This window comes from Pyrus communis, chromosome 5 (genome assembly GCF_963583255.1).
Source record: "Pyrus communis chromosome 5, drPyrComm1.1, whole genome shotgun sequence".
NCBI classification, from domain to species: domain Eukaryota; kingdom Viridiplantae; phylum Streptophyta; class Magnoliopsida; order Rosales; family Rosaceae; genus Pyrus; species Pyrus communis.
Window position 1 is genome coordinate 3736758 of NC_084807.1, and position 13978 is coordinate 3750735.

The window sequence follows — 13978 nt, forward strand, 5'->3', positions numbered from 1 at the left end:
AAAACAAACAAAACCAAGTCACAAACACGCTTGATTTCTCATCCAGCGATCAAAATCAAACCACATCTATAAACCATGAAATAGTAAATATGGATATAAAATGTGATCGTCATCTAAAACTCAATAAATTAATTGTCAACATAAAAAATTACCTCACATCTTCACTTCTCTTCTGCTTTGGCATCAGCGGGTTGACTTCTAGGTTAATGAAGTCCTGAAAACAGAATAACGAAAAATGTTTACCGGTCCAACATTTCAACATGTGGTTTTGGTAAGTATAACATTTCAACATAAACATGATATAGAAGACAGAAATCCACATGTCATTTCGTTTTTTCAGAACCAACAAAAAGGCCAAATATAAGAGAATTGAACCAATTTAAAACAGTAAATCAGTCTCCCAATAAAGGAGAACATAAGCATGATATACAAAGATCGAAAGGCACTTTTAATTTGGTTTCCTCAAAAGCAACGAAAATAACGCTAAATCAAATTGAATTGAACAAAGTGGAAACGGGATAAATGAAGATTTGAAATTGCTTACATCGCTATCATATCCCGCATTTCCCTTACAAAATAAACCATTATAAATACAGAGTACATGAAAATCAGCACAGCAAAAAAAAAAACCCTATTTTTTATTATGCTAAACAATTACGAATACAGAAAATCATATAAAACAATTCCTAATTACATACTTAATACATACAATGGCCTAAAAAAAGGCAAAATCTAATCAATTTCATCCAAATTCAATTTTATACATCAAAGACACAATCTTTCGATATCCTAAACCAAAATTATCATACAAAAACAATAAATGTTCCGAATTCGCAAGCAGCAAGTCAATCTCTCTCAATTCCTAAACAAATTCTCATAATTCTAGAATCCAAATTGTAATCTTCGATAATTTTTTAAAGAAAATCAAGAAATTATACCTTCCATCGACTAACGTACTACTCCTCCTTCTCCACAAAGAAAGCATTGAACTTTTCCAATTTGTTCTCCAGCAACTTCACGAAATTGGTGACGTCCTTGGAAACCTCACCAGCTTCGCTGACTTTGCATACTAAATCTCTGTCGTCGGCCAATATGGGCTGTTTAGTAGGGATTTGCCTTCGTCTCTGGGATAGATCAGCGTCAGCTGCTTCTTCAAGTCCTTGACGACAGATGAAGAATGGGTTAGAGATTAGTTTGATTAAGAATTAATTCACCTATTATTGATTAAGAATTAATCCCAACCATGCCAGCTCTCCACTCTCAATTCACTTATTATTGATTAAGAATTAACTCCTAAAATTAATTAACAAAACCCATTACTCAAAAATCCAAACTTCATAAGGAAAAAAAAGTAAATACTGGTAAAGCTCAATTAAAAAATGAATAGGAAATTGAAACTGAGAAGAAACACAGTAGGGAGCACCTTATCGTCTTCAAAATCACCTTATTCGGTATTTCCTTGTTGATGATCTTGTCAAATCTACAAAAACAAAAATACAAATTCAATTAATCAAACAGCATACATTATTTCTGAATAAAAAAGTGATGGAAAATACACGGTTGGCCGAACATGCCGTCTTCGAAAGCAGAAGAACTTGAGATTCAATTTGGGTGGAAATGGGCACTGCTGGAAGGGAAAAGAACACTAATAAAAACCAATACTATTTCAATTAAACCTATACCCCAACCAAGCAAAACCAAACGCACACTAATCACATCTGTAACTATAGAAATAGGGAACCAAACAGATATAACAAATGCAATATCATTGGTTCAAAAATATTAAAGGAACTATAGGTCGTAGTGTAGCATGCAAAAGTGCTACTACTCTGAATTTCCAACATGCTCAACAGATCTCTAACTTTCTATAAGTATTTAAATTGAAACTAAGAGATCATTTTTCCGCACACTGAATATTTGAGATTCGCTACGAAAATGAATCCACAACTTACTTAGGTTTCAAAATGCACTCTAACATCCATTAATCTAAACATAATTGCTTGAGCAAAGCAAACAATTCAATCTCATTTCTCCATAAATGACCTTGTTTTATTACTTCATGGGGCTAATTTCGTCCAAAAGATTCACAGCCAATGGTTTCCAACATTAAAATATTACAACATGTTGAACACATTAAACAAACAGTTTTTCCAATTACTAAATAGTTTTATTAAACGGGAAATAAGGTTATTTTCTTGTCACAGAAATAGCATTTACAATGTATCAAAGCAAGTGGTAGTTACTAAAATGAATATGTTAGCATACTCTTATAGCATAAAATCTAATAACCTAAATGATGTGTTTCAATTGATATCAACAATCAGAAACAACACAATTGCAAACATAAAGTTGGGTGATTTCATGGTTAAAAACCATGTAAACCACCTAGACATAAAGAAATAAAAAATACATGAAAATTAAGGACTGACTTGAGCTTGGAGTCCACATAATGCTTTTAAGAGTAGCAAATGTTCTTTTGGACTGAGTTCTGTTGGAGAGAGTTCCTTGTAATGAGATATCTCCTCTCTGCACAAACAGCAAAATGGCAAAAATGGTTAGTCTATCTAAAGAATGAAACCAGATTAAATACAGTGAATGGCGCTAAGATGAATAAAACTGAAACAACCACCCATAATTTATAATTAAGCTAAGCAAATCACAGCAAGCACAACACAATGACAACAATATGAACTTTCAAATAACATAACATCTATCAACTACTCTGCACATGATTTTAAAAAATGGATAACTAACCTGTAATTTAGAAACTTATGTCGTTCACTCACTTACTGATTAAGTGTCTTAAGTTTGGGAAGAGTATTCCATGAGCTGCAAAACACAGTGAAACAAAGATCAAACAAAGACAAAAAGAAGTAGTTGAATGAATCATAATTTTGCCAAATTGTATGGCCATATGGTACAATGGGGGATCGTGACAGGCCATGGATATTGATGTTGACCTCAAACCTCACAAATCATATATAATTCCTTAAGAACCATATGTAATTTATCAACAAACAAACAGCTAAAAGCCAGCCCTGCAACTAATTATCTCACAAATAATGATTGTATGCATATCTAAGATAAAACTGAACCAGATTCAAAGAATTATTTGGAGAGTTCTTTCATAGCTTTCATACGGTCATCAATTAAGTTTTGCAGAATTATGTCTCATACTTTTTAGCAATGAAAGAAACACAAATAGCACTCATACTCAGAACAAAAAATAATCTTTAATTTCTTCTAATAATGTTCTTGAGGGAGAGAATGAAACTGGAAATTTATATTTTGGAGATTTTAGTGCACACATACATACCAACATGTGCAAGGAAAGCAGTCTGAATTTGAATTGCAGCTATATCCTCAATTGGCAATCCAAGAATAAAACAGAAACCTATTCCTTGTCGAGAACTACAGAGCTTGACTAAGAACATGCAACCATAATTGATGTTCTAGATTCTTATATTGAAAATTTAAAAGGACCAAAAGTGCATTGCTCTCTCGGCTAGACTGTGGCTATATGTAGCTTGTACCCTTATTGCCCTCACATGGATATAGTCTTGCTTGGGTGGCTCGGCAGGTTTAGAGCTTTCTTCAGCTGGCTTGTTGTCACCAGCAGCTGAACTTTCTTCAACTTCAGCCTTCAAACTGCCATTTTCATTACTGGATCCTGCTAATTTCACCCGTTTTCCACCTGAATCTTTCTGTTCGAGAACAAACAGGGCAAAGAAAACAATAAACAACGATACAAAAAATTCAAGACCAATCAAACAACATACAAACAGACATCAATAACTGAAAATCAGGCAGCTTAACTCGCTTAACGACACACATCACGCCATTTTCAGATGCATTAACATTAAAAATCAAGTCTTTACATATAGTTGAGATAGTAGAATCGCAATTTCAGAATTTCCGAATAGGACATGGATTCTATAACATTAGATAAAATTATCTATACTACACATATGCAGATCAATTCCAGATAAATTAAGATCAAATCAAGGTATGGAATATATCAATTTAGGGTTAGAAATTCACCTTGAAATTTCAGTGGATATAGAGTGAGCGAGAAAACCGAGAGACGGAGACAGTGGGAGAGATGGGAGACACAGAAATGGTTTGAGAGATGAGAAAATGAGAGATGCAGAGTCTTAGAGCCGGCTTCCCTCAACCCCTCGCGTTGTCCCCATCACCTCGATCCAATCGAATCATAGAGGCTCGATCCGATCAAAACGAAGCACAACCTCTCTCCCCCTTGAAATCTGAAATCCCCACCCAAAAAACCACGCACGGGCCTCCATGACGCAAACGATGGAGTAAGACGACATAGGCAAGGGAAGGCAGATGGCGGTGAGAGAAGGATAGGATGGACGCGAGACCGTCTGTGTCGTTCTCTTGCGGTCTGTGAGACGGAAGAGTCAAGGACGGTTTGAGAAGGAAACGGAAAAGACCGCCTTTACCATCGTTCTTCCTTCCCACGATCATCAACACGTATGCATCAAGATTAGCGGCAGAGAAAGCCAGTGGTAGTCTTGTAAATAAACTGAAATGTCTTACAAAACACTGTTCATATGAATAGTTCGATTTCCCCTCCTACTTTAGACTAGAGTAATGGGTGTGCTATTCACACATCTATTTTTACTTCTCACACACCCCTTGTTAATTTATGTCCGTTAATCTTCTTCAATTCATCCGATCTGATGGTCAAAAACTAAAAAAATGTGGAAGAAGTAAAAAGAAGTGTGTGGATATCACATCCCTTGTAAGAACTCAATTTAAAAACAAACTCCATTTCAATGAAGCCACCAATTAAGAAATCAAATATTATTCTGATACGCATAAACTATGGACTAACTTGGTAGCAAAGATTATCAGTTTTATCCACCAACAACTCAATCTTCTCACCGCGATCAAGAACGTGCAAAACATATAAATTTGGATGAACGTACATGTAATGAGAATGGAAAAGGAATATGAATAGCAAAAAGGAATTAAAGTGAGGAAAGTCAGAATTACTATTCTCCAAATGAAACAGGCATGAAGTCCAACAATAATCGTTCCATATATAGATTTCCCTATAAGAAGAAGGAGAGGGAGAAATAAATCATTCAGTAATTGAAAAGCATATTACGAACTTAAATCGAAAAGCATTCTACCAAAGAAAACTCACTGCTCTCATCTTGTCTTCTCCCACGTTCAAAACTCTATAGCCATTCTACGAAAGGAAAAAAACTTTATACCCATGTTTTTACCTTTTTATCCCTCTACATGGTAGTTGCTAGAAGACTACTGATTGAAATAATTTTTTTTTTTTTTAAATCTGAATCAAATAAGAGTATTTTTGGATTGTGGTTATTTTAAAATTTTTGCCTTCTGGATTTATATATATATAGAAGAAGAAAATATAATAATAGTAAATAATATTATAAAAAATCCAGGCAAAGAAATATTGCATACCAAGAAATTGAAAGAAAGCAGGATAAAGAGGGAGATCGAGAGATTTGGCCTTAATTCATCAAAAGTTTGGAACTGCAAGAAAAATAATAATCAATAAATGGTTGTTATAAGCACATGAATAAGAATGCAAAGATTATAAATAATTTGATAGAATCTCACACAAAAAGGATAAAACAACAAAGAATTAAAGCTAGAGAGATTTAGTGATATCGTTACTATTTGTAATCCTGTCATATGGCTACAAACTACAAATATATAAAAATTGCTAATATACAAACCAATGAAGTGAAACACCTCTTTCTTATGGATCTGCAACATTTGAAGTAAAGGGAGAACTAAAAAAATACCATCTTCCGATCCCTCATCAAAACCAAATCCTTACTAAATGGCCAGAACCTCCCCGCTATCACCTTCACCGGCCCTTTCTATGTACTGCGATAAAATGCCCCAAGCGCAGCAAATTTTTTATGGGATTTTACTGAAAAACTTGTTCATGTGGAATTTCATGATCAGGGGATATGCCTGCAATGGATGTCCGTTCAAGTCTCGGGTTTTTGTACCGTGAAATACTTAGTTTTGGACAGAAAGCGAACAGTTTTGCATACCCCTTTGTTCTCAAGGCATGTGGTGAGATGTTGGCTGTAGAATTGGGAGGAAGGTTTCAGTTCATCGTAAGTTATTTGCAAACCGAGTTGCTCCGTCGCAGAGATTATTCAACTCGAGTAGTAGTCGCATGCTCAACTCCACCAAATAAGGTTGTTGCTGCTCTGGAAATCGGGGTTTCACTGCCCATTGCAGCCTGCTTCTGATCTCACCTCGATCGTTGCCGTTTCAGAGTCGCGTCTGAATCCACCGATGGATTCCTTCCAGATTATTTCCTCTATATTTTTAGTCGTAATTTAGACTTCAAATTCATTCTTGATAAGAGATGATGGAGAGAGAAATCAACGCCAAAAAGAGCAAGAGAAGAGAAGAAGAGAAGAAAATAAAGAAAAAAACCTAAGAGACTGAGACGATTGAGTTTTTGCATGGTGGATGGTGGAAGAAAGAGAGAAACCGAACGTAACTGCTCATAGCAGTTCCAAACCAAACCACGTTCATCTTTTCTATTGTGTAGTGATACTGGTTTTACCATTTTATCCTTATTTTGAATATTTTCTAAACTTTTTTGGATTTTGATTGTGAAGGAAGCAAAGGACTATATTGGGTTTATCAAATGTTTCACCATTTTGTCCTTCTCATTTATTAAAATATATATATATATATATATATATATATATCACTTCTTTTAAAAAAATCTTGTAATATTATATATTCCGGATTTATAACCATATGAGTAGCTTTTTTTCGATTTATCCAATGCTCGTTGCATGGAAAAAAAAATTGAGAAATTTATCATATTTATTACATAAACGGTAGGAAATGAGATATTTTTTGGGATGTGATATATACATATCATTTTTTACTTCTTATACTCTTTTTTAATTTTCGACCGTTAGATCGGGTGAATTGAAGAAAATCAAGTAACAGAAATTAACAAGAAATTTGTGAGAAGTAAAAAGGGATATGTGGATAACATACCTTTATTTTTTAGTATACTAAGTACAATAACACAATTAATTGAAAAATTTATAAAATAAATTTCAACGACGTGAATTATTATACATGACTTATCGGATTGTATTTCTAGTACTGAAAATTTCTCACAGAAAAGGAAACAACATGGAAATAAAAGACCGTCCAGTCAAACTCAGACACCCACGCACGTTTATAACCTTCAATACAAAAACTAATGATAATCTCCAGCTTAATTAATATAATTGAATTCCTAGCATCCTTCCTTCCTTCAATACAAAAACTAACGATAATCTCCAGCTTAATTAATATAATTGGATTCCTAGCATCCTTCCTTCCTTCTAGAATATTTGAAAATAAAGAAAAAGACAGAAGAAGAAGAATATTTTTGAATTTTGATTATGTTTGTTGTCGCCACCCTTTACGACTTGTTCTTCTTCCACATTTATTGTATTAGCCGCCCTCCTTCTCCTCAGACTCCATAATCCCTGCCTTCGACCTTTTACGTTTCCTCATCCTCCATTTCCAATCCATCACACGTTTCCTTCAACCACCACTGTTGTCTGCAATTCCTCAATTTCCTCTTAAATGCTAACCCACTAAGCTCAACCCGAAGGCTCTCTCTCTCTCTCACTCCCAACTTTCTGTATTAATTTGTATGTACGATTCTTGCATGTTTAGCTGACTCTACTGGATTATTCGCTTGCTTTCTTTTTGGGGTTCGTTTGTTTTCGAGATTTCGTTGCTGTTCTTGTGCGACTTTGGTCGGATTCGGCATCTGGGTATTTCGTGGATTTCATGATTGTTGACTGAATGCTGTTGGGAGAGGTCTCTGTGATCTGAATCTTTTTCGGATCATGACCTCGAAGCGGCCTTTTCTGATCCCATCTCCAAGAACCCCCAATACCCAACACCTCCCTACTCTACCCATCTATTCCGATTTCTTAAATTCCACTTCCGGTGGCTCTGGGTCGTTTTCCGGCATGGGTTCGAGAAACCCAGCTGCAGCTGACAATTCCATCAACGTTGAACCCAGCACCCTCAATTCTACCTCCCGTAGAAGCGTTTCTTCCCTTCAATCCAAGGCTTCCCAGAACAATTCTGTTCGGGAAGTGAGTTTGGGCGATGTCGGATCGAAGCCGGTGCGTTATGGTTCGAGAGGAGCTGATTCTGAAGCGCTCAGCATGTCCCAGAAGGAGTTGAACGAGGAGAATGTAAGGGTTGTTTATATAGATGATGTTGCTAAGACAAATGAGAGGTTTGCGTTTTCTGGTAATTCAATTAGGACGGCAAAGTACTCAATTTTTACATTTTTGCCTAGAAATTTGTTTGAACAGTTTCATAGGGTAGCATACATATATTTTCTTGTGATTGCTGTGCTCAATCAGCTCCCCCAGCTGGCGGTTTTTGGCCGTGGAGTTTCCATATTGCCATTGGCATTTGTATTGCTTGTTACTGCTGTTAAGGATGCCTACGAGGACTACAGGCGGCATCGGTCTGATAGAATTGAGAACAATCGTCTGGCATCAGTTTTGGTTGGTAACCAGTTCCAGTCGAAAAAGTGGAAGGATGTTCGAGTTGGTGAAATCATCAAAATTCAAGCAAATGAGGCTATACCTTGTGATATGGTACTGCTTTCGACGAGTGATCCAACTGGGGTTGCTTATGTGCAGACTATCAATTTAGATGGGGAGTCAAATTTGAAGACGCGGTATGCAAAACAAGAAACCCTCTCCAAGTTGTCTGATAAGGAGAAGATTACTGGGTTGATTAAGTGCGAAATTCCCAACAGGAACATATACGGTTTTCACGCATTCATGGAAATTGATGGGAAGCGGTTGTCACTGGGACCCTCTAACATTGTACTTCGAGGGTGTGAGCTTAAGAATACTCAATGGGCACTTGGAGTTGCTGTATATGCCGGTCGTGAGACCAAAGTTATGCTCAATAACTCTGGAGCCCCATCCAAGAGGAGTCGCCTTGAGACCCGTATGAACTCTGAGATCATTATGCTCTCTGGGTTTCTTGTTACTTTGTGTACAGTTGTCTCATTATGTGCTGCTGTTTGGTTGAGACGCAACAATGATAAGTTGGATGACATACTTTTCTACAGGAAGAAGGACTACTCGGAGGAGAAAGTGGACGATTATAACTATTATGGATGGGGTTTGGAGATTCTTTTCACGTTCCTTATGTCTGTCATCGTGTTCCAGGTCATGATCCCCATCTCGTTGTACATTTCGATGGAGCTTGTCCGGGTGGGTCAGGCTTACTTCATGATCAGGGATGGTCAAATGTATGATGAGGCCTCTAATTCAAGATTTCAGTGCCGAGCTTTGAATATCAACGAAGATTTAGGACAAATTAAGTATGTATTCTCAGACAAAACTGGTACGCTGACAGAAAATAAAATGGAATTTCAATGTGCAAGCATTTGGGGAGTAGATTATAATGGTGGGAGAAGCAGTTTGGAGCAAGTGGGGTACTCTGTTGAAGGTAATAAATGTTTTTCTTTTGATTATGTTTTCTTCTGATTAGTACTTCCAATTGTTTTACTAGTTTGCAATTTCTTATTTTTCTTGTTTGGTATCAGTTGATGGGAAAATTTTGAGGCCAAAGATGAAGGTGAAGGCTGACCCAGAACTTCAGCAATTACTCAGAAGTGGAAAGAACACAAATGAAGGCAAACATGTGTACGAGTTCTTCCTGGCATTGGCAGCTTGTAATACCATTGTGCCTCTTGTTGTAGACACGTCTGATCCAAATGTGGGATTATTAGATTACCAAGGGGAGTCCCCAGATGAACAAGCATTGGTTTATGCTGCTGCTGCCTATGGTTTTATGCTTATTGAACGAACCTCTGGTCATATAATTATTGATATCCAAGGTGATAGGAAAAGGTAATTTGACAATGTCTTTTAATTAATTTATATATAGATACTTTTGACTTTGAGTAATCATGCTTGTGTAATCCCTGTGATTACAATCTAGTAAATTAATACTGAACTTCCTTTAGAGAGTAAAGACCCTTCATTTCTTGTTTATAACTTACCATTCCTGGGCAGCGCAGGTTCAATGTCTTGGGTTTGCACGAGTTCGATAGTGATCGAAAGAGAATGTCTGTTATATTGGGGTGCCCTGATAAGACTGTCAAAGTCTTTGTAAAAGGTGCTGACACAACCATGTTCAGTGTAATAGACAAACGATTGAACTTGGATATAATACGAGCAACAGAAGCCCATATTCATGCTTACTCCTCTTTGGGTTTGAGAACACTTGTGGTGGGCATGAGAGAACTGAGTGGTACAGAATTCGAGCAGTGGCACTTGTCTTTTGAGGAAGCAAGCACTGCTTTAATTGGTAGGGCTGCTCTACTTCGCAAGGCTGCGGGCAACATAGAAAACAATCTCGTTATACTAGGTGCCTCTGGCATTGAAGATAAACTGCAACTGGGGGTGCCTGAAGCCATAGACTCTCTAAGAACAGCAGGGGTTCAGGTATGGGTTTTGACAGGGGACAAGCAAGAAACTGCCATATCAATCGGCTACTCCTCAAAGCTTCTAACAAGAAGAATGACACAGATTATAATTAACAGTAGCTCTAAGGATTCATGTCGAAGGAGTTTAGAGGATGCCATACTAATGTCTAGGAAGCTCGTGAGGGTGTCCGCAGATACACACACCGACGGAGGAAACTCTGGACATGGTGGAACTCAAGTAGCTTTAATTATTGACGGCACCAGCCTTGTGTTCATTCTTGACAGTGAACTTGAGGAAAAGGTAATTGCTTTTAGACCTACCTATTTAGTTTTTTACGTATCTAGACAATGCCATATGTGTTTTTATTTTTTTTATTTTTTATTTTTTATTTTTTATTTTTTATTTTTTTTATTTTTTATTTTGGGATAATGTCTTATATGCTGATCTAACATATTTTTGCCATAGCTCTTTGAACTAGCAAGTAACTGTGCTGTGGTGCTTTGTTGCCGAGTCGCTCCATTGCAAAAGGCTGGAATTGTATCCCTTGTGAAGAACAGGACGACTGATATGACACTTGCCATTGGGGATGGTACACTATTCTATTTATTTCACTTATGTAGATATCTTATGTTTCCAATACCAGAATTAGTATCTTATGCCCTCTCTCATTTACATTTGGTGTTGACAGTAGAAAGTTCTTTTGTTATATTGATAGGTGCTAATGATGTTTCAATGATCCAAATGGCTGATGTGGGAGTTGGCATCAGTGGCCAAGAAGGTCGGCAAGCTGTCATGGCATCAGATTTTGCAATGGGGCAGTTCAGATTCTTAGTTCCCCTTTTATTGGTTCATGGCCATTGGAATTACCAGCGGATGGGCTATATGATATTATACAATTTCTATAGGAATGCAGTGTTTGTTCTTATTTTGTTTTGGTGAGTAATTCTTCGTTGGATAAATTTTCAGTTACACACTCTGGTTGTTCTGCAGATTACAATTGTTTTCCTTGAGCCTGAACTTTGACTTGGACTTTGTTTTTCTTCTAAAAATTAAATTAACAAAATACTAGGGAGAGGATTACACATGGTTGTCTATGTCAGAAAGCAATGTCATTGAGTGGAAGAATCTCTACCTTCCATTATAAAAATTCATCATCTAATTTCTAGCTTGAAATGTTGTGGAAATGACATTTGAACTTGATGCTAAAAGTTTGAAGCTCGTCAGATTTGGATACATTTGCGTCAAAGTAGGTCTCTATGTCCGAAGTGTAATGTGTTACAAATTATAATTGACATTGAGATCATGCTGTGAGTATTTTTTATTTATTTTTGGTTTGAAGGGGAGGACTGAATGGAGCTAACCAGTAAAGGAAAATAAAAGAAAGAAGACTCTGTATGAAGTCTTGCTTATTATTTAGCTGATTATATTTCATGTGATCTGTGTAGGTACGTGCTCTTCACTTCTTTTACTTTGACAACTGCAATCACTGAATGGAGCAGCATGTTGTATTCTATAATCTACACAGCAGCACCTACAATTGTTGTTGGGATTCTTGACAAGGACCTAAGTAGAAGGACCCTTCTAGATTATCCTCAGCTATACGGAGCTGGTCAGAGACAAGAATGCTACAACTCAAAATTATTTTGGTTAACGATTCTTGACACATTGTGGCAAAGTCTGGCTGTCTTCTTTATCCCTCTCTTTGCGTATTGGGGCAGCAGCATTGATACATCGAGTATAGGAGATCTTTGGACACTGGCAGTGGTAATTTTGGTTAATTTGCATTTGGCTATGGATGTTATCCGGTGGAATTGGATTACACATGCAGCCATTTGGGGATCTGTAATTGCGACTTGGATTTGTGTCATTGTCATTGATGCTATACCTTCACTGGTTGGCTACTGGTATGCTCTCTAATCTTAGTAGTATTGCATGTATATCTTTATTTTTGCACAAACATAATTGCGTCTAACTTGTTTAAACTATGACACTCTATAAGAAGCAGCGGCAAGCATTTATGTTGCATTTCATGTCATGCAATGATCAAAGATTCGATATCATGATATATAGGTCCTCTCAAACTCGTAGACTCATTCAATTAGTGCAAGTGCAATAGCTCACAATACTGAGTCAAATAAAGAACACAAAACTGGATGTTAGGTTAGTTCATGATTGCTTACTAATTTCAACAAATAATTAAATGCAAGTGTTTCTTTGCATTGGAGGCACAGTATAACTATCCCAAATATTAATGTAGGCAGAATTCATGCCTGTGCAATCCATTCCCAAAATAAACATCATTTCCAGAAGAAAAAAATTATCTGAAATGCATCGGGGTTGTTGAATCTCTTTCAAAACTTTCCTAGTAACGAACTGTTTCAAGTCGCTTTACATAATGAAAAAACTCTGTTAGAAGTATTACATCTTGGTTTCTATCCATGAACCCTTTTCTTTGGTTACATTAAGTGCTAAATTTCATTATCTGCAGCTCATGGTAGAACATGATATTCGTTATCTTTTTCTCCTCCTAGAAATAGCGAAACAGCCATCTAAGAAATCACCATCACCAATTTTATTAATGTAATTTTTTTTACTGGAACTGAAAAAAGTCATTGTCACAAATGCCAACGAGTTTATTGTGCTTCGAGAAGCTCCCCACATGCATTTCTGAAATTTTCTATTATAGATGGCACTTGCATTTGCATATGCTAATCTTTGCAACTCCAATATAATTTGACAGGGCCATTTTTCAAGTTGCAAAGACTGCATCGTTTTGGTTATGTTTGTTGGCAATCGTCACAGCTGCGATCGCTCCACGCTTTGTTGTGAAGTTTCTGTATCAGTACTATAGACCTTGTGATGTTCAGATTGCAAGAGAATTTGAGAAGTTTGGCAATCCAAGCGCGTCAAACCCTGCACAAATAGAAATGGATGCGATCTTGGACCCGCCGAGGAGATGAGCAGGTGATGTTATTGCTTTCGACATCCCCTTTTTGTTTTCTTTTGTAAAAATGTTATTCTTTAGGCTGCTTCCGAGTATCTCTCTCCTAGTTGCCTCATTGTTTATTGTTTGCTATCCGAAGGATAGGGTTTGTAACTTTGTAGTGCCAGGCTTATATTTTGTGTTCCTCATTTGTTTTGCTGTACCTTAAGATTCAGTCGGTGTAATTAGACTTGTTTAAAAGAGAGAAGAATTAGACAGTCGATACAAGACATGAATTTTACCACTGAAGTTTTGATGTGTTCAGATTCAATCCTTCATACTAACTTGAAATCGACCAAAAAGTACAGGGGTTTCAAGTGTTAGAGAACAGATGTAAGATAGAGTTCTACATCGAAGATATAAACAAAAAATATACAAATTATACGTTGGAGGTTCACCGTTAAATATCGCTAAGGCTTTCTAAGATAAATTTCATGGATCCATCTCCTTTGTGGAGTCAAAAATAATCCCAAAAAATCAA

The 13978-nt window shown here is 36.6% G+C and overlaps 1 protein-coding gene across 1 annotated transcript; it reads left to right on the top strand.

Annotated features, from left to right (window-relative positions):
* The first annotated feature begins 7425 nt into the window (after positions 1–7425).
* LOC137734994 (phospholipid-transporting ATPase 1-like) lies at positions 7426–13978 on the top strand. Its single transcript, XM_068474344.1, has 7 exons — positions 7426–9531; positions 9629–9935; positions 10106–10814; positions 10980–11103; positions 11230–11449; positions 11960–12418; positions 13255–13978. The coding sequence occupies exons 1-7, from the start codon at positions 7893–7895 to the stop codon at positions 13472–13474; spliced, it is 3678 nt and encodes a 1225-aa protein (XP_068330445.1). The 5' UTR covers positions 7426–7892; the 3' UTR covers positions 13475–13978.

Coding starts and splice junctions, on each gene's coding strand:
- LOC137734994 (XM_068474344.1), top strand. CDS start 7,893: ATGACCTCGAAGCGGCCTTTTCTGATCCCATCTCCAAGAACCCCCAAT. Junction 9,532..9,628: donor AGTGGGGTACTCTGTTGAAG/GTAATAAATGTT, acceptor GTTTGGTATCAG/TTGATGGGAAAATTTTGAGG. Junction 10,815..10,979: donor ACAGTGAACTTGAGGAAAAG/GTAATTGCTTTT, acceptor TTTTTGCCATAG/CTCTTTGAACTAGCAAGTAA.